A 21,159-nucleotide genomic window follows, 5' to 3' on the forward strand; every position below is an offset into this window, starting at 1 on the left:
AATTAAAAAAAAATTAAATTAAATTAAAAGGTTCTTTGACATAATCTAGCTTCATCGTCAGAGACTCGTTAGGTTCAGCATTAATTAATGTGATCAAAATCTATCACTTTATTTTATGCCTTTTCAGAAGCAGATGTGCAATGCAGCGCTGTGCTGTGACAGGACAGAGGTTTGTTTTTGTTTGCTTGTTCATTTTCTGTTCTGTTTTTTTGCTTGAACATAGCTTTTTCCATGTGTTTCTAGGAGAGAAGAGAAACAGGATGAAAAACGTGTGATTAGTTCCTTATTTCTGTGAGAATAGTTAGCAAATTTCCCAGAAAGTACTGTTAACACATAAAATTCTTGTACAGAAAATTGCAGAAGTAAGTATGCTGAATAGACATTGTACTTCACTCTGAGCTCTAGGTGGTTTTTCATGTTTTAGGCTCTAATTGTATGTTGGCTTGACTTCAAGAAGCAGCAGTTGCAAAAGGTTTGAACCATCGTGCCAGTGACTGCTGCAATGCAAAACGTACACATTTAAGCAGAACTTTTCATCAGCAAACTTCAGAGCACTTCAGTAAAGAAATGTGCATTCTCTTCATTTCATTATGAGACTACAGGTACCAGAAAACCTGCATTATAAAGGCTTTTTTTTTTTTTCCCCCCCTTCAAAGGCATACATTCAAGATGCATTAGTATGAGATCTTCATATTTATTTAATAAGTGGAGTTTTTCCAACTTCTGCTTATTTCTCATTCTTTTTCTGGCTTCATATTTGAAAATTAAAGGGTATGGATCTTTTTACATATTTTTTAACTTCTGAATAGTGAAAAAAAATAATTAGCTTGAATGACGATTATCTTTGTTGTGTCAGTTTGTACCATTACAGCTTGTTGTTTACTTGAGTATGAGTTTTTAGCAGCACACTTGGTTATGCTATTCATTTTCTGTAGTTTAGACAATGTGGAGATGAACGTGCTATGTCTGACTCCTGGATGAAATCCTGGTAAATTAAAACCAGGTCCACATATTTCCAATACTGGTTTAAACTGTTTTGGTGAACACCATCCTACAGAATAGAGAGATGACAAATAGCGGATCTAAATACTTTAAGAGCGGACAGAATGTCAAATATATGGATTAAATGAAACTATGTTTCAGCATGAAATCCTTTGAACAGGACAATGTAGGCTTTCTGAGAATGCATTACAAATTGCTTTTCTTCATGGTCCTTCATACTCCTACTTCCTAGCAGAGCTACAGAGATGAGTTTTGTGAACGTGTCAGAAAGTTGGGACACAAAACCATACCAAAAGATTTGTTTATGACATTATTCACTCATAAATTTTTACAAAATAATGCAAACCCCAAAATTTTCCTTGGAAAACAGGTTCGTTTGTTTCTTTGTATATTTCTTCATGTATTTTTACAGACTTCTTTCTGTTATAGATTTGTTTCACTGTTTCAAGAGGTGATCTGCAATACTAAGGTCCTTCTTGCATTAAAAAGGTGTGGCGTTCTTCAAATGTTTTGTTCTTCTGAGGGCTAAAAGTCCTTCTAGAGAAAAGTGCTCATGTGAGGTATTGCTAGAGAATTCAGGCCAAGCTTTCTTTCTCACAAGATTCATGCTCGTGACTCATTATCAAGAGGTAAACAATTCCTAGCTTTTATTTTTTTTTAATACTTGTCTACCACCACCAGTGGACTCTACGTGATAGGACTTGACTTAGGACAAGAAAGAACAAACTGAAAAAAAAAAAAAGAAAAAAGAGAAATCTGTCAGGAAAGATAGTAAGTATTCTTAATCTAGAAAGAAGTCTTAGGGAAATTCTTGATTAACATCTGCCTCTGACAGACATAAGACATTCAAATGTGAAGAAGATATTTACGTATAACCCAGATTTAAACTTACAGAAATAAAAGGAGTGGCAAATTGCAGAATGTAAATAGACCAGTCTGTAATCAGGACCCCGTATTTACCCTCAAGGGCAGAATAATAATGGGCTACTTGACCAAACCACAAACTCCTAGGGACAGAACAATCAAGACAGATTTGGAAATGCCCACAAAATTCAATGGGATTAGTTTGGAAAGTACACTGTGAAAGACTATATAAAGTTTGCAATAAAGTAAACATCCCAGAAGTATCCATCCTTCTGATAAAAATACTTCATTTCCAAGAAATTAAGTCGTCTGCAAAAGCCTGCGGACAAAGATGAAATTCTTTAAAAAATAAAAATAAAGAAGGTAAGTATTCCCTTGCAATACAGTACACCAGTATTGACTCCAACAACCATCCATTCCATAGGTAGTTGGATTCAGTGATATAAAAAAAAAAATAATAAATGGATGCTATTTATACGGTCATATTCAGCTTATATGAATATGTGACATCCAAACATACAGTAAAGTCACACACTCTCATTACAGGTTCACGTGTGCTAAATTTACAAGCTAAATACAATCTTGGAAATACGCACATAACAATTTCCTTTGGGAATGGAGCATCTAGTCTATTACTGAAAAAAAAACTCAGAGAAGTAATGGAAAATTCCAGCATTCAGGTCTCCTACTTCTTCAGTTTCTCAGGAATCATATATAGAATACTCTTATGAAGGTAGTGAACAGTAAGACTGGCTGCCTACAGGGGTAGAACGGGTCATCTTGCTTCCAGCATGGCAAGTTTTGGTGACAACTGGTATGTGATCTCCCTGTGTCCCAACCCACAAGCCCTTCCCTCATATTTTCACTCCCTTTACTGCTGAGGAGGGCAGTGAGAGTAGCTGGGTGGGACTGGAAGCCCACCAGGATGAGTGGTACAAGAGAGGCACTTGCCTGTTGTGCCACCATGGTGCTGCAAGAAGAGGCCCCTAATTTACCTTATGTATGTTCTACAGCTGTTTTCAGCAACTCAAGGCAGCAATTCACTCCATTCCTATTTTTGATTCAGTAATTACTACTAACTGCCAACCAGTATCTTGGGAGAAGTTTGTTCTAGGCTGCCTTGATCAACCAGTACAGGCCTGGCTTACTCATGTTAAACTTAGTTTAAACTCACCTGGTAAAGTTGAATCTCACAAAGTATGACTTAAAAACAAACAAACAAAAAAAAAGCAACCATGGTGAGTAACTTTAAAGATTACTTCTAATGTAGGTCACAGGAATTCTGAAGAAGTAAACACGACCTTCCCTTCTTAGCTCTAGCCATGAGCAGAGCTGCAGTGAGCACTCATCCCTGCCAGAAGACACTTAGTTCCAAAGAGAACTGCTACAGAGGGCTTCAGATGTCTTTTGTGAGGGCTCCAGGGATGGGGTCTTCCTTCTGTCACGCAGCATGTTGTGTTAAAGTGGTTTTTGTCTCTTTGTTTGTTTTTCTGTTTTTTTCGCTTGTTTGTTTTTTGCAGGAGTGGTCAGCTTCTTCAGACTTTTTATCCCCACACAGGGTGCTTATACGTCTGGCACCACTCCTGTGACTTGAAAGCTTCAGCTTTCAAGATTTCATTCAAATTGAAGATTAGGCTTCCCCCCCCCACTTAGGCACACAGCAAACAGTGGAGAGAATCTAGGCAAGTATATGTGTTCTCTCATATACTTACAACAGAGGAGAATGCCAGTAGAAAAGATAACACAAATTTATGTGCAGTAGCAGCTCTTTCCTTATGGAAGGTCAATGCAGTAAAAGTAATTTTTATGTTACAGAAGTTCTTTAAAGCAGGATTAGAAAAATGAGGTTAGGATCCTCTACCTCTCTGAGGTAAGAGGCTAGGATCTAACGCCTTCCTGGCATTAGATCTGAACAACCACAAGAAATAGATATTACACTAATTAGAGACACAAATTCGGGCAAGTATCTTTTGAAAAGGTTGGCAGAGAAGCTATCAAGGTTACAAAAATCTGAACTGTTGTCTGACCTTTCGGAAAGTTCTACTTCCTTAAAGCTGATGAAATGGAAAAGATACACAAACAAGCAGTAATCGTTAGGCTTTAAAAAATGCTTTGCAGCTCAAACTTTTGACAGAGCATGAAAGAAAAACAAGCCCTGTGAAACAACATTCTATATTCTTTACAGATTCCAAGATAAAAGCCTATGAGCCTGGAGGCAGCTGTCAAATGACAAATGGGTTGCTAATATCAATTAAGAATATTCATACTATTGAGACAGATGTCCTCTTACAAGATACATATTTAAGCTATACTCTCCTGAACCATAAGTACAAAAGTTTAGCCAGGCACAGAAAACTCTGCTCTTGAAACTTCATCTTTCATATGCCTTACTCTCACTGAATAGCCAAGTATTACCATGGCCATCAAATACTTACATGCAAATGGAATTAATGCAAACAAGCCAAGATTTACAATAAAAAGTTACATGTTTTTCATTTCCCACACTTTTGGCATTTTTTTTTTTCCACTTCTGCTTATATTTTGTCACTCTTTCCATTGTTTCATTTAAATCCCTAATCAATACTTCCACAAATTCAAAGTACATCTCTTTCTTCTTTTATTTTGTTTCACAGGTGCCACAAAGTTGCATCTCTCAGGAGCCCATCCCATAGCAGGGGTGCATCTTGTGCATCATCATCCATGCATTCCAACCTGAAAAACCAGGTGCAAACACACTTCATCCGTTTTCTTTCAGGACCTGTTGGCAGAAACGATACATGAAAGAAACCATAACCAAAGCACATTCATTGCAATTTCACAAAGCTTCAATAAACAAATGATGAGTCTTTGCCAGCAGGGCAAAATATTAGCTTTTCTAAACATGTCAGTCTACTCTCTACCTGTGCAAAAGTAGGAGAATGACCTGCTTCTGAACTTTAGGTATTTATCTGAAATAATTGCTTCCAATAGTGACTTTAATGCTTTCTTCTCCTTCCATTAGAAGTTGATCTTAGAGGGTACTTTCTGTTACTGCAAACATATGTATATAAACTCTGATTCTTTGCTTATTTTGGTCCTACACACCTCTTTGCTTCTGTATTTGTGTGAGTAATAAGGCAGAGGAAGTGAAAAATGATGAATGAAAACTTTTGCTCCCAGAGATTACCTGTAGTAAGAGCAGTTCACTCTCAGGAATGTAAAAATTCAACTGCTTGTACTGCAGCAGCACTGCAGTGCTGCTTTGCAGACACTGGAACAAAAGAACGATGCTTTTTTACTCTGTAACTTCTCTTATTACTCCAGCTTAAACATTGCAAGCAGAACCAAGGAGATAAGAGAGTCATCAGCTGTAATCACGGGCTGTTACTGTTCTTGGAGAAGAAATAAATAAAAAAGTAGGGAATCTTGTCTCCTTACCTCCAGATTTCTCACTCCCTTGGGAATCTCTGTCACCAGCCACTGGGCTTCCTGAGAAAAGGCCTTGAAGTATTGCCCTCCATCAGAAGTCCAGCCCTATCAATTACAGACACACTAGAAAGGTAACTTTTTTTCCCCATCTGTCAGGAGAAGGGAAGGACTGCCAGCCACATCAGCACATAGTTACACACAGCTTCTCAACCCAGGTGGTACACACACAACAACAACAACAACAACAAATTACTGACAAGATGAAGCAGCAGACTTCAGGCCTTGCAGCTTGCTCCCAGGCCTCTCAGCTCACTGACCACCTGCAGCAGCAACTCCCTCTTCACCTGTTGCTGTCTCCTAGTGCCAGCTTGGAAATCAAATCTCAGTTTCTGGTTAGCTGTCAGCTCCTTGACCTTGCTTACAACGCAGATGCAACACGAGAGACCTTTCAGGCAAGCCTTGATCTGCCAGACCTCAAAGCACTGCAGGTAATGCTGATCTGTAGAGATTCCTAGGATTCTTCAGTACTGCAAGCACTGTGAGCTGCTGCAGGATGCAGTGTTTGGGTTGTTGTTTTTTTTTTTTTTTTAGACGGGAAGATGTAACTGAATTTCCTGTTTTCTTTTTTAAGAAGTCCTTGCACGGCTTATGATGTATTAAGAAGTTTAATCTGAAATCAACCTTCACGTTTCACAGCTCTCCAAACCCTGTTAAATGCATCAATCTTCAGGCAGACCTCTGACTGCACAAACTAATCCAAGTTTTCCTCACTCTAGACACAGCGTGTCTAGACAAGACACGCTTGCCGCAGTTTTGGAACCGGATTCCCAGCCAGGCGGGTCTCCTTCCCTCCCAGCCCCACTCCCCTCTCTGCGCTGGGCTCCCGCTGACCCAGACACCGCCGCGGCTGGCCCGACCGAGCCCCGCTCAGCACGGTGGGACGCGGCCAGCAGACGCCGCTGCAGGAGCGCAGCTCTGGGGGTTATGAGGGGAGCTGTTGCAGGGGCGGTGCGGGGCGGCACGGCACGGCGTTGACTGACCGCTGCTGGCCGCTGGGGAAGCGCAGGGCTGCGGGACCGCCGCACACAGACACACGGAGCCGCGCCGGGAGCACAGCGGCGGCAGCAGCGCAGGTGGGTGAGCGGGAGGGCGGCAGCGGCGCGGGGCGAGCGGCGGAAACCGGCGGTCTCCGGGCGCTGCTCGCAGCCCCGAGGTGCCCGGGGATCGCCGGGCAGGTGCGGCTCTAGAGGGCGGGAGAGGCGCAGCTGCTGTGTGCCCCACTCCTCATCCTTCTGCTCCTCTCTCTCCTTTCTTCCCTTCATTTTTCTTTTTTTTCTCCTCTTGTTTCTCTTCTTCTCCACTTTTTACTTTTTTTTTTTCCTCTTTCCATTTTCTTTTTCCTTTTTTATTATTTTTTTTCTGTTATTTCATTAACTTCTTCCTTTCTTTCTCTTCCTTCCTTTCTTTCTTTTCTCACTTCTTTTTGGACGTTCTGCTCATCTCCCTGTTATTTTTTTCTTTTATTTCTGCCTTTTTTCTTCTTCTTCTTTTTTTTCTCTTTCTGCCTTTCTTTCTACCCCTCCACTCCCCTCCCCCCCGGCTTTTCCCATGGCACTGCATGCAGGGCTGGCCCCACCATGGGATGCAGAGCAGCCCAAAGCAGACTGCTGGCCTCGGGGTGCTGGGTTGGTGTCAAATTTGTTGTCGGGGGCAAGGAACATCTCATGCTCCTGAGGAAATGCAGTCCTAGGATGTGGCTTTTCGTTTTCCTAGAACTGGGAAAACCCTGAAGAAACGTTATTTATTTATATTTTGTTTGTTTGTTTGTTTGTTTTTGGAACAGCAAATCTGTAAGGTTCTAAATAGTTTTCTGTGACCCAGGTTGAGTGGGAGAGCTCAGAAGTCCGACAGGAGTCTCAGTTGAGCTCTGGCATTTTGTCCCCCTTTCAGGGCTCCTCAGAAATGTAGACTTCTTTGTGGGAAAGAGGAGGAGTGGCAGCAGCAAGGAATTGCCATTTTGGAACCTGCAGCTTTAAATTTCTTTTTTAATGGAATATGATGTAGGTGACCTTAAAGCTGGCAGATGACAGCCCTCGGGAGTCAGAATAAGAGGAGTCTAACATTTCAGTCTTTTGACTTCAACTTGAAAATTGTTGAGAAAAATAATACAATATCAGGAGCTCAGGTAGGAGCTCAGTTACAGTGCTACATTGCTTTTAAAAGTAGAAATATGCAATAGAAAATAACACTCTTTTGATCCCCTCTGTGATTCACAGCTCTGTCATCAGTAAGCTATATTAATCTCTTCCATATGAATCTGAGTTGTCTGGGGCAATACTTCTTTCCTGAAGCTGTAAGAGCCAAAACTTCCTTAAAAAATGTGAATACCTTTGCCAAGTCTTTACTCTTTTTCTAATCTTCAGTGAAATGCACTGGGGAACGTACATGCTGAAGAGCTGCAGTCGGCTGTGCTGAAAATACAACAATTTGCTGAGCAGAATCCTGCTCTCTGTGTCTTTTACTGCCATGGAAAAGCTGCTACTAGTTGTATGAAGAGATTTATTTTTGTTTTTCTGACAATTTTCTCCTGGCTTTCCTTTGAAGTCCAACACAACCTACTAAGTTCTCCAGTTATGTTTGTTCAGAAGTTCCTGGGAGAGCACTGTAAAACACAGTTTGTAGTGTTTTTATCTTTCTGTATATTTTCCAATGGAGTCTACTTTCTAGGTAGTATCTGGTCTTTGATAACAAAGAATTGCATTTTTTTTATCTTCATTCTTGTGTGGAGTTGTCTTTTAGGTCAGATTAAACTCATCTCACCTGATGTGAACAGTGGGGGGGAAAAAAACAATATAGTACCTTTATAGTTGCAGACTAAAACCAGGAAATTCTATTTTATTGGCTTGCACAATGGAGCTAAACCTGTGCACCAGAGCATGATGCTGATCCGTGTTAGTGCTGTAACTATCAGAGATCTCTTATTTTCAAGGGACGCAGTTGCTGCTGGTGCTGCTAATGAACTGTAACTGTAGGCATGCCTACATTTCCTTAGCCCTGTTCTGAAGGCAATCTCCAGATCTCCTCTAAATAATATCGTAAGTGTTGTTTTTGAAGAAGGATGAAAGTACTCAAAAGTTTGATAACTTCTTCCCTCCCCTTTTAGATTCAGGTTAGGTTTAACAGGTGGTAATGCCTTCCCAGTAACAGCATCTGCCTGTTTGCTCCATCCTGAAACACAGCATTTTCACAAGGGAGCCATTAGCAAGCACTGTAGGTGGGCACAGGGACTGCAGACCTGCTCAGCTGCAAGGAAGATTATAGCTCCTCCTTTAAAGTGAAAAATGAAAGTATATATATATGCAATTCACTTCAGGGCAGCCAGCATGGAGCGCAACACAATTCCACCATGTATTAAACTGGGCAGTATAACTTCAAAGATTTTGTGGTATTTTTTTGTTGAGATTTGTGAGTGTACTTCTGTGTCAGCTACCCTGAGGTAAAACATATATTCTTCTCCAGTGTTAATAGTCTTAGACTCACTAAAAGTCTTTGTGTGGGAAAGCGGCTTTCCTTTGTTTAGTTGTGCTCAGTGAACGCATATGGGAATCAGGCTTAGAACTCAGTTCTGGAGAAGATGTACACGACGAGAAGCTAACAGCAACTTTACCAAAAATCACATTTTTTCTACACCATTTCACACACTGAGTGCCTATTTGTGTGGGTTTTACTGATTTCTGTTTATTTTAAGAGGACGTTTCTAGAGTGCCAGATGCCTTACATCTGAACATAAAATCTGAAAGTAACTATGTTTTTGAATTTATTTGCACTAATTTTTATTTTTTTATTTTTTTTCTGAGGAGCAGCTCTCTGCTTCTCTTTACTCTCAGTATTCAGTGTCTGGGTAGTGGTAGGTGTAGCAATGTCTGTAAAGCTGCCTTCTAAGCTAACAAAGCACCAGAAATTGACTTTTTTTTCTAAAGAAAAGAAATGTCCTTTTTTTTTTTTCCTTTGTTTTCTTTTTTTTTTCTTCTTTTTATTGTCTTACAAATATCTCTGGAAAAAAAAAAAAAGCCCTGGTTTTGCAGAGTGTTGTTAATGAGCAGACTCTGCACCCACATGCAGCCCCACTGCTGCCTGGGCACGACTTCTAGAATTCAGGTCTTATCCCCATACAGTCTGACAGCGGCCCAAATACTCTGCTTCTGACCAGTGCTTTTTTTTTTTTTTTTCCATAAGACTGAAAACTAATGGAATAAACATGTGGGTGTTCATTCAGTTATGGGCATACCTACATTTAAGGTCACATTGCTTGATACCGTGGAAATGCTGAGTAAATGTGTCTCCACTGTGGGTAGCACATTTCTTCTGATAACGCCACATCTATACAGTCTGTAGTTGTGCTTATGCATGTTGGTGTTCATGCAAGCTGCTTTATGGTTTTAAAAATCACATGCTCCTCAGAACAAGCGCTCTGCATAGCTGATTCTGAATGGAAGCGGGTTAATTGTGAAAAACTGCTTGCAGGGCACGCATGCTTTAATGCATGGTAGGTATGCCCTGTTAAAACTCAAGGACTTTTCAGTAAGTCCATGCCCAGTGGAGAACCTTCTGCTGAAGTGTCACAGCGTAGTTGCCTAGTTTCTGTTGGACTGACCTGAGAGATCTTTTCCAACCATCATCACTGTATGATTCTATATCTCGGGTGGAACTTGAGTGGGAGAAGTGAAGAGCCAAGGGCTGGATGACACTGCTTCCGGACTGTTCTGACGGGCAACTCATTTCTCTTTGTATCTCCTTCCCCTCCCACTGAAGCCAAAAAAAGGAAAAAAATAGTCAGATCTGCCCCTGACTCCCCACCCATCAAAAGCATTACTTGTTTTGTGGCCCATCCCAACCGCCACTTCAGAAATGGGTGTACTCAGCACTGCATTTTCCACTCAGCTTACTTCAATAGGTTTCCACAAAAATAAGAACTCCAGGCTGTGGTGACTGCACTTAGGATTGTAGTGTAGCTGCCAGAAAGATTTCAAACACCTGAAGTAAAGCTTGGATGGAAAGCTAACCTCTCCGTGGGCATGAACTAGAGGCACATGTCATGTTTGTGCTTCTGGGATCTCTAGAGAGCTGTATGCCAGAAGCAACCCAACGTATGTCACTGAAGCAACTACAGGTGGGGAAGCACCCACATCAGCTTCCTGTAGCTGTCTTAAGAGGAAGGAGAACAGAAGAAGTGGAGAGTGGCAGTGAGGTACATCCTAGTTCAGCGGCCTGGGAAAGCAGTAACAGGCACTAAGGCCTTACAGATGTATGCACGTGACCAGCAAGGTCTTGCGTACCCTATGTGTAGCTGATTTTATTTTGGTCTCCTGCCATCCTCTGTGGTGCTACACAGACCGTAGCTCCTTCCTGTCACACTTCAAGCACCTCAGAGTAAGATCTTACCCTCTCCTTAGACCCTTCCTGAGCTTCTGGTGCTGGTATTGGCCCATGGTGTGCTTTGGAGACTTCTGTTTCATTGCTGAATTGATGTTTAGCATCTTGTTTCAACAGTTTCTCTACTGCTATGAGTAAAGGCTGAAGTGCCAAAGTAACAAGCCATTTCATTCTTTGTCCCTGTGCCACCAGACCCTGTCATCAGGAGAAGGGTCTGTGTGCTATTTCATTGCAAGTCCTACTTGCTTTTTCTGAAATACAAAAATAATAATAATTATAAGCATAAAAATATACATTAATATCTTAAAAAAAACAAAAACAAAACATAGCATATGGTTTCACTTTGTTTTCTAAGCTACATGTTGCCTTATTAAATTGGTTGTGGAGAGGGAGGCCCTGTGATGCAGGAGAACTGGCAATCCGTGAGCTGTGTCCTTGGCTGGCAGCAGGGCTTAACAATGCAGTGCTTAACAAAGCCATACACCCTCTTACATTCCCTTGGCGGGATGCAGCATAGTGCCCTTCTGCAGACCTTCATTTTGCGTGTTTTCTGGACTAGTAACTGTGTGTAACTGCTGTTAGAAAAATGAGAAAGATAGGAGCCAGAGGATGGTAATTTGGGCAAAATGAATACTCCCCCAGAGCAATACCACCCTGATGTGAAACTGATTAGAGGCAACTCTTGCTTTTTTAGTTCAGGGAAAGACAAGCATCCTACTCTCAGCCTTATTACCAGTCCAAACTAGAAGCCTGAATTTGCAGGTGTTGTGATCAGCTAGACCTGAAACCCTGCTGTTAAGGGAGGCTTTTCCAAACTTCCTGGTCCAGGTCTTGTGTACTGTGTTGATTTTGCTCCTCCTTAACTCCCTCCCCCCTTTTTAAGGATGCAGTTTCACAAGAAACTTGTTACTTCATCAGGTGCTCAGCTGAGGTGTGGTTCTTCTTCATTCCTCCCTGTATTGATGTCTTCCTGGGGTGGGGGCAGGCCGGGGCCATCAAGACCCTTGGGCCCTGCCATTGGGCAGCTGAGACCTGCCCAAGGCTAGTCTGGTCAGACCTGCTCTTACATCAAGGTGAGTGAGGAGCTGCCGGGTATGGGTGGCCCATATAGTACAGGCAGGAAGGGAACTGCTCCTTACCCCAGAAGCAGTTTGCTTCAGACTAATCCTACTGTGAAACCGAAGCCAAAGGGATCTGCTGTGCTGGCAGCAGAGGGCTAGGCGTGCTGTTGCTGGACTCAGACTTGGCTCCTCCAGGGCTGCTGGCATGGCTAGTGTAGCATCATAGTGCTTGTTCTGCACCACCACAAAATCCCCCTTGCACAAATGCTGCCATGCAGTGCAGGTACCATGGTCCTACTGGTAGTGCTGCCATTAGCTGCTGCAGCTCCAAGCCAGCACTCTGCATAAAATGTCCAAACGAGCTTCTGGTGTCCCTCAGAGCTGAGCTATAATCTCGTTAAGGGTGGTTATGTTGGTTCTTGAGGTGTAGGGGGAAGGGTGGGGGGAGGGGGGTGCTGGTGTTTTTTTATTATTCTAATTGAAGACTTACATTTCTTGTCGGATTTTGTTTGCTTTTAAGGATGGGTGAAGATATACTTATCTGAAATCACTTGCTGAGTAGGGCTAAAAGAGTGTTGCTCCCTCCTGCCTGTGGCTGCAGCCTTTCCCTGGTGAGGGTTATTCCCAGTTCTCTTCACTTTCACAAACACCCAGTCTCTTTCTGACTTGTTTCAGTCAGTAATGCTGGTTGTGTTAGCAGTTAGATAGTAACCATGTAAATGCGTAACTAACAAAGCCAGATTTTTTTTTGCAGTAGCACCTTTACACTAATATAAAAACGTGATCTGAACTTACTCTTCCCAGAGTAAGACTCTCTTACTCTTATTCTTACTATCTCCCAGACTGGCAGGGAATGAGTAATTGTTTCACAGATGAGCAGATGCAGTTGATCCAAGCTATGTGCCCTCACAGAACAGGTGTCAGAAGAGAAGACTGAAGCTAAGCACAGTGATCTCTCTTTCCAAACACCCATGTAAATGTCCAATAATCTGTAGTAAATATCAAGCTGTAATGAGTTGGTGCATTCTGTTTAGTCATATTTTACTCTTTGTATGTGGCACTGAAGAGTAAGTCCTGCAGAAAACAGTGATATAGGCAGCTAACCAAACCTTTCTACCAAAGCCTCCGACAATAGCAACTGCTGTAAGTTTCCCTTTCGAATGACTGTTACATCAAAAACACAAGCTCTAATGAAGAGGAGATGTAGAAGATTGAAGTGGGTCAGTCAAGTCCATAATTTCTGAGACTAAATCCTGGTTTAGAGCAAGTCCAAAGCTGCAGTATGAAGCCTTTTATGTGTGGCTGTGCAAACCTCCCGCTCTTTCCAGTGCAAAATTTTGTCTCTGGCACTGTGTTCTTCACTGTGCACAGTGAAGCTGCCCAGAGAAGAGGATAGTAAACATTTGTCAAATGCAGTTTGAAGCCAGTTTAGGGAGCATTCTCGGCTTGTAAATCTTTCCAAAACAGAAAAAAAAATCTTTCTAAAATAAATTTAGGTGACAAATTAGGTGACAGGTAACAAATCTTTCCTAACCCTGTAAAGGTCAGCATTTGCAAAGAATGGGCCAGAGTTTAGTACTTTTTAGTAAGGAATTGCAAGCCTAAGCAAAAAGAAGCTTGCTTATTAAGTCTGTTCTGTGGCAGCAGTGTGTCTGTGAGAGAAATTTGACTGTGGGGAAAAGCTCCACCTAAAAATAAGAGCTCTGTTAACCTGTAAACGTTTACAGATCTCTCTGGTGTAAAAAGAGATGCGGGTTTCATTTGTTTTGAGCTCAAATAAATGGAGGAATTGCATCCATCTAGGTATAGATGACCATTCTGAAACAGGTTATTTATCTTGTATTCAGTTTTGTAAGAAGATCTTCATAGTAAGCTTTACTCTTCAGAAATCAGAGGAGGTGGAGATCACAATAGTAGCTTTCAGTTAAGGCTCTGGCCCCCTGTGTCATGTAGAATGGGGAGGAGTGGCAAACCTTACGGAGCATGTTACTTGATAATACTCGTGTTCCTACGTGCACTGAGAATACAGTAAAGTAGCAGTGCTAACTCTCATTCTAAAGAAACAAATTCCAGCTTCTGACAGCTAAAAATTCTGTTATAAAAATACCTCATTTTTAACTTAATAAGCATAGAAAACCAAACAGTAGTTTAAGGCTAACCAGTATTACAAGCTTTATCGTAAGGAAATACATACTTGATAGAGATTATGGAGACTACCACACAGTTGGCCTCCTTCGTAGAAACATAGAATCACTCAGGTTGGAAAAGACCTTAAAGATCATCAAGTCCAGTCACGACCTAACCAAACTACCCTAACTAACAACCCTGCGCTAAATCATGTCTCTGAGCACCATATCCAAACGGTTTTTAAACACATCCAGGGATGGTGACTCAACCACCTCCCTGGGGAGCCTATTCCAGTGCTTAACAGCCCTTTACTTAACGAAGCTTTTCCTGATATACAACCTAAACTTACCCTGATGCAACTTGAGGCCATTTTCCCTTGTCCTGTCACCTGACACCAGTGAGAAGAGACCAACCCCACTCTTGCTGTAAGTACCTTTCAGATATTGGAAGAGAGCAGTAGGGTCTCCCCTCGGCCTCCTTTTCCCCAGACTAAACAGCCTCAGATCCTTCAGCCTCTCCTCAGAGGGCATGTTCTCCAAGCCCTTCACAAGCATTGTTGCTCTTCTTTGGACCTGCTCCAGCACCTCAATGTCTTTTCTGCACTGGGCTACCCAAAACTGAACACAGTACTCGAGGTGAGGCCTCACCAGTGCTGAGTACAGGGGCAGGATGACTTCCCTAGTCCTGCTCACCACGCCATTCCTGATCCAAGCCAGGATGCCATTGACCTTCTTGGCTGCCTGGGCACACTGCTGGCTCATATTCAGCTGACTGTCCATCAGTACACCAAGGTCCTTTTCCATCAGGCAGCTTTCCAGCCACTCTTCCCCAAGCCTGTAGGGTTGCCTGGGGTTGTTGTGACCAAAATGCAAGACATGACACTTGGTCCTATTGAAACTCATACCATAGATCCAGTCTATCTGGGTCCCTCTGTAGTTCCTTTCTCCTCTCAGGAAGATCAGCACTCCCTCCCAGCTTGGTGTTGCCTGCAAATTTACTGAGGGTGCACTCAATCCCCTTCCTTTCTTAATTTCATTTGTTATGAATGTTATTTTTGTTGAATCAAGTCAGAACTGGAAGAATGTCAAGTAAGCAAGTGTGTAGTAAGTTACAAGGCATGTTAAAAGTTACTCTAAACTGTTTGATGCTAGATCACAATATAAATGTGGTAATTGGGGAATTCCCCACCTCCCCCCGTTTTGTTTTGTTTTGTTAAAATCCAAAGTGTGAGACTTAGTGTTTAGACAGTACCACTGCACACTTTCAGCTGCAATTGTACACAGGTTCACTTAGCTACTTACATTAAGAGTTTAAATTTTAGTTCTTCCAGTCTGACCTAAAACCAACTTGGAACTAACATCCACCTTCCTGGTTACAGTACTGCCTGAAAATATTGCCGATCCTTATTGCTGTGCTAAACATTTGTGCAGTGATCTGCGCCCTCCATCCACCTTTTCCAACTGGATCAATTCCGCCTGTCAGTTTGCAGTGTGGGCACAACAATGGACCCAAAGCACAGTGCATCCCCGTTGCATCATTGCTGTCAAAAAGTTCTGTAATATCAGATCTCAAATTTTTACACGTACATTTTGAGTTAAAATCAAGTTGAAATCCACATCTTGAGAATTAAAAGCTAAAGTAATAGTGGGGTACCATAAAGAAAAGAGGAAAAGAAGAAAGATCTTATGCTGAGACTACGGTAAAGCTGTGAAAGGGATACAGTTCACTCTTCATTAAACAAATGTTATTATCAGTTATTTTGGGAAGCAGCAACTCTTAGAGCTGGGCAAAAAAAAGCACACCAAAAAATGTATTGAAAGTAATAAAAATGAAAGGAGCGATGTACCTCTCCAATCTAAAGGATGTAATGAACTCTTAACTTGCACACTACAATGTTGGAAGATACTCACTATACGTTATACTGTTTTTTTGCAACTACAGCTTAGTTTGAAATTCAGACCTGCAGTGGGTTATTCAGATAAAGAATCTGTAATCAGAAATGGCATTTGCGTAGCAGTGTAAATTGTTTAAGAATGTCCTGGCTTTGAGCAGTCTTTGAAGTGGTACTTAGAAAAAAAAAAAAAAGAAAAAGAAAAAACATCTAGTCCTTTAACAGTTCAAGATTGCAGTGGTGCAATTTTCAAGAGGTGCTAGCAGAGCAAAAGTGTTTCAGCACTGTGTGAACAGCAGCAGGACCAACAAAAATAATTTATCATCTCTAAGTGAAGATGAAGATAGGATTGGCAAGTCATAAATCTTGATGCAACTCAGCCTTGCAGTATGTTTCAACATCAAAAGCAACAGCTGAATAGTAAAAATGGAGAGTGTCTAGGCAGTGGTAATGAAGTACTAAGAGGGGCAGGGGCTTAACACAGATCAGCTTTAGATACGGGCAGTAACTCCTGCCTTTTTACCTTGAAAAGGTACTTCAGCAGTTCAGCTACAGCACTTTTCACAAAGCTGAGGAACTGTGCTTTACTAATTTATTCTCTTTTCATCATCTCTTTCCTAATAGTGTTTCTAAGATCAAGGATGTTGGAGAGAGTGCACCTCATGTAAAAGTCTTGAAAGTCTTCTGTGACTGTCTCCCCACTGAGGAGAAGGATCATCAATAGCATTCAGTAGCATCTAGGAAGTTAGTGGTAAGTTAAAGTTGTAATGCAATCTGTATCACTGCTAAACTGGATATAAATGCTCTTGTCTCATTCTGAAGATGAATTAACATCAAATACTTGCTTGTCAGTAACAAATCTGACACACTGACCTTAATTTTGTCAGATGCAGTCAAACATGCTGTGTTCTCTTTCAGAACTTTCATCTGTATCCTTAGTGCTACAGCTGATAAAAGATAGGAAATAATGTACCATGAAAGCTGCATTTCCCCTCTTTTTCCTTTTTATTGGGAAAAAAATTAATTTCTCATTTTTGTTTTTTTTTGTTTGAAGTATTTGCTCTTTACAGTCTATTAATAGCAATGCCATCATTAGCCTTTTATCTTTTGAAGAAATCTTAGTAACGGTAGTGATGATGATATTTCATTTTATTTTAGGATTTTTTCCTTCCATCTCGTTGACAAATGCTCCAAGTTCCCAAAAACCATGAACTGTTTTTTCTGAAGTTGCTGAGGCTGATACAAGCAGAGTGGAGCGCTATTTTTTTTTGGTCCTGCAAAGCTACCTGGTATTTGAAATGCTGAAAAGGAAACTACGTTTTTTCCACAACTCATGCTTCAGACTTTTCTTGGGTCTAACTCTGATTTTAGTAATCATTTCAGTTTTGAAAGTTAACCAGAAAGCAGACTTCTTAAATCGAAGACATCTAGATCTGACTAAGGAAGACCCTATTGGCGATGTTAACTGCACCAAGATACTGGAGGGCGATATAGAGGAAATTCAAAAGGTAAAGCTTGAGACATTATCAGTGTCATTTAAGAAACGTCCCAAACTAACAACCAGTGACTATATTAACATGACAACAGATTGCTCCTCTTTCACCAAGATGAGGAAATATATTATGGAACCTCTCAGCAGTGAGGAAGCAGAATTTCCAATTGCTTACTCAATAGTGGTTTATCACAAAATCGAGATGCTTGACAGACTTCTGAGATCAATCTATGCTCCTCAGAATTTTTACTGCATCCATGTTGATAAAAAATCTCCAGAATCTTTTTTTACAGCTGTGAAAGGAATAGTCTCCTGTTTTGATAATGTCTTTATATCCAGCCAGCTAGAGAGTGTTGTATATGCTTCATGGAGCAGGGTGCAGGCAGATATTAATTGCATGAAAGATCTCTATAGAAGAAGTTCAAACTGGAAATATCTAATAAACCTCTGTGGCATGGACTTTCCTATCAAGACCAACCGGGAAATAGTAGAGAAATTAAAAGCCCTTAAAGGTGAAAACAGCTTGGAAACCGAAAAAATGCCTGTTTATAAAGAAGTAAGGTGGAAAAAACACTATGAGATTGTTGATGGTAAAGTGAAAAACACAGGTATAGACAAACAACTACCGCCTCTCAGTACTCCAATTTTTTCTGGTAGTGCCTATTTTGTAGTTAGCAGAAGATTTGTAGAATACGTATTAGAAAATAGCAAAATCCTCAAATTTATTGAGTGGGCAAAAGACACTTACAGCCCTGATGAGTACCTATGGGCAACAATTCAGAGAATCCCCGATGTCCCAGGTGCTGTTTCTTCTAGTGACAAGTATGATGTTTCTGATATGAATGCGCTGGCCAGGTTTGTCAAGTGGCAGTACTTCGAAGGAGACGTGTCTAAAGGTGCGCCCTACCCACCATGCAGTGGAATTCATGTTCGCTCTGTCTGTGTGTTCGGGGTAGGAGATCTGAACTGGATGCTGCGAAACCACCACTTCTTTGCTAATAAGTTTGATACTGATGTTGATCCTTTTGCCGTGAAGTGTTTGGAAGAATATTTGCGACACAAAGCTTTGTATCTGCAAAAGAACTGAAATGCTGCATGCTCCAGTTATGAAACACAGGTCCAAATTAATGTTAATACAGCTGTAAATTTTTACAGGCAACGCTAGTGGTGGTGATGATGGTAATCTCTACACTGGTGTGGTGATGATGTGGCCCTTCTTTGTGCATTGACAAGGAGGGAAGACATGCCTCAAATGAATATGAGGATGCCTTATGTCGCACACTGGGGCTTGGAACTTGGGTACAAAATCACAGACAGTAGTGTTTGGAAGCTCAACTAATTTGAATATTTATTATCTCAATAATTATTATCTCTTATAATTATTGGGCTTCCTGGGGTTAAACTGTTTGTTGAATGCCTGGAAAATGAATGTTGTTCATGATTATTTCTGAGTTGTTGGTGTTTTGCTTTTTTGTTGTTCTTTTTTTGTTTGTTTGTTTGTTTTTCTCAAGAATATAATGCTAGCTGAAAAGGAGAAGTGAAGAGAAATAGGGGAAAGCAGCAGCTGGTCTGCATGAAGTTCATGCTGAGTGCTGGAAGATCTCAGGAACTTAACAATGAATTGATTTGAAAACCAAACAAAAGGGGATATACCAAAGCCAAAGGTCATCATTTAACTTAAATATGACTGCTGCAGTTCTGCAATATGTAATTTTTAGTTCTTCTGGAAATCTTCAACAAGGAATATTAAGGACTTGTATTTCTATTTTTGTAACAAAATCTTTCTTTTGTACTCTTAAGCGCTCCCTGGTAATGTGATAAGAAGTTTATATATTAGTTCCTAGGTGTATCTTCTCAGGGAAACTTCAGTTTTGTGCCTGATAAGAGTTGTAATTTTACACTTACTGTATCACAAGCCTTGCTTCTGGAACCAGAATGACTCAAAAAGTCGTTCTTAGAAACTTAAAAGAATTGCAGCAATGTCTAAATGTTACTGATTCAACTGCTGATTTCCACATTCTGTTAAGTTCAACTTGCATTACAGACAATTTTAACACTAGGTATGAAAAAATAAAGTTATTTTTCTGAATGGTATTGTCTCTTCCTACAATCAAATTCCTTCTAAAAGCATTGCCAAAAACCCTAACCACGAAGACCTGAGTTGTCTTTACTGTAAGCTGCAGTGGAGACAAGTCCTACCTTTCCCACATCCATTCATTCATGTGTCTGATTATTTAAGTTTAGGTGGTGCAGCTGTTATATTTGTTTACTTGCTTATTTATTTATTTCTAATTTATTTACTTCTTTTGTTAGAGTGGAAAGGAGGAAATCTGTGTGAGTTTTGCTTCAGGTTAGTTCCCTATTGGGCTTAGCTACTAAGATGTGGCACAAGTACTACAAACAGTAGTTCTGTACTACAAACAGTACAGAAGCATGGTAACCAGTGAACAGCATGAGGAATGGTACTATTTCTTATTTCTTTCCATAGCACTTCTTGTTTGTCATGTGTGGTTACAGTCAGGTATGCTATCTGACTCCTGAAATTTATTATTGGCACTACCAAGTGGCATAGTAGACAGTACTTCTTTTTGTTATTTGTTTTTCTTGGATTGCTGTGGAGGCAGTATAAGTAAGTTTCTCACAAAGGTAGTTCGTCATGAAGTTTCTTCTGGGAAATATTTACATGTGAACATGATGAGCAGCTTAGCAGCTTACCCTTAAATCATGTGAGCTCTTAAGGAGGCTACAGATTTGATCTGAAATGAAGTCTTTTCTTTTCAACCCCCATCTTTAAAACCACCTCAAAACTCTTTAGGGAGTGTCCAGAGACTCTCACTTCATACATAATTACCTGGTGTAGGTAACTGTGGCCTGGGAGATGAGCACAGGTGGGAAATACTCTGTGGTAACCCAACTTGTCTTCCCTACCTTTTGGCTTTCAGACAAGAATGGTCTTAACAGACAGTTGTACTTTACCACCTTTGCACAAACTACAGCAAGGAGGAACTTTATCGTGCAGTCTTTGGAAATGTCAGGAAGTTTCATTTTCAACTCATTTCTTTTAATAATTTCTACCTAAAGACAAACTGCATAAATAGCTTTTATGACACTATGGCTCCGGTTCAAAAATGATGGAAAAGGTGATGATAGTGAAGATCCCAGTGCAGCATGGATGTACTTAATTACTTGAAATCCTCCAGACATCAGGAGGATCAGCTTGTTTACTTGTTGAAGTGTGTTTTGTACTTATTAATATGTATAATACAATGAATGCCTATCTTCTAACAGTGCTGCTACTGTAGATGGTGCAGGTGGTACTTGATTAGGTGCTCCAAGTGTTACTATCTGGACAGAGTCAAGAGGGATCCTGTGTATACTCATGGTGTGGTCTGTTGTGTATGGAAGGAGAAATGCAAGAACAGCTCTGTGTTTAGCATGAATTCTCCAGTACAGAGGAATTCTTTTTTCTCCTGGGGAATGTAAACCACAAAAACAACCACCCTCAAACTTAACTGTGGAAGAGAAGCTTCAATTTAGTGGATTTTAAGTGACGTAATGAATACCCAGATAAACATTTGTTGAAGAAATACTTGCCTTTCTCAAATTCCCATATCTTGTCTTTCAATTTTCCACTGCTGAGTTTCCCAAAACAGCTTAGTGCATTGGAGGTACTGCCCTGGTTCAGCCATAAGCATTTTGGGTGGCCCCATTAACAGCAAATTTGTGGGTTTACTCATACAGTTAAGTAATTGTGGTAACCAAGTATCCTTATCCCTAGGAGTCACTAAGCCAAAAATTTTCAAGCTCAAAGGCTGATTTTGTCCCAGAAACCTGATTACTTATGCTTTCATCTAAAACCTCCTTCCTGTGTTAGGTTTGGT

The 21,159-nt window shown here is 40.8% G+C and overlaps 1 protein-coding gene and 1 long non-coding RNA gene across 4 annotated transcripts; one reads left to right on the plus strand and one right to left on the minus strand.

Annotated features, from left to right (window-relative positions):
• Positions 1-1,626: 1,626 nt before the first annotated feature.
• LOC101752170 lies at positions 1,627-5,658 on the minus strand. The gene is made up of 2 exons (XR_001464734.4): positions 5,284-5,658; positions 1,627-4,624 (listed from the first exon to the last, which is right to left on the minus strand). It is a non-coding gene; the product is annotated as an uncharacterized LOC101752170 (long non-coding RNA).
• Positions 5,659-6,328: 670 nt separating this feature from the next.
• GCNT1 (glucosaminyl (N-acetyl) transferase 1) lies at positions 6,329-19,367 on the plus strand. Of its 3 annotated transcripts, none has more exons than XM_004949175.5 (3): positions 6,329-11,780; positions 16,411-16,537; positions 16,945-19,367. In XM_004949175.5, exon 3 carries the CDS (start codon positions 17,085-17,087, stop codon positions 18,363-18,365), a length of 1,281 nt encoding a protein of 426 aa, XP_004949232.1. In that variant the 5' UTR covers positions 6,329-11,780; positions 16,411-16,537; positions 16,945-17,084; the 3' UTR covers positions 18,366-19,367. The 3 variants fall into 3 exon arrangements, with proteins under 3 accessions (XP_004949232.1, XP_003643070.1, XP_015135841.1); XM_003643022.6 differs by having other exon boundaries at positions 6,329-6,407; XM_015280355.4 differs by having other exon boundaries at positions 11,727-12,379.
• Positions 19,368-21,159: the final 1,792 nt, after the last annotated feature.

This window comes from Gallus gallus, chromosome Z (genome assembly GCF_016699485.2).
Source record: "Gallus gallus isolate bGalGal1 chromosome Z, bGalGal1.mat.broiler.GRCg7b, whole genome shotgun sequence".
NCBI classification, from domain to species: Eukaryota; Metazoa; Chordata; class Aves; order Galliformes; family Phasianidae; genus Gallus; species Gallus gallus.

What these genes read in the sequence shown, in the direction of transcription:
- GCNT1 (XM_004949175.5), top strand. Translation starts at nt 17,085, where the DNA reads ATGCTGAAAAGGAAACTACGTTTTTTCCACAACTCATGCTTCAGACTT.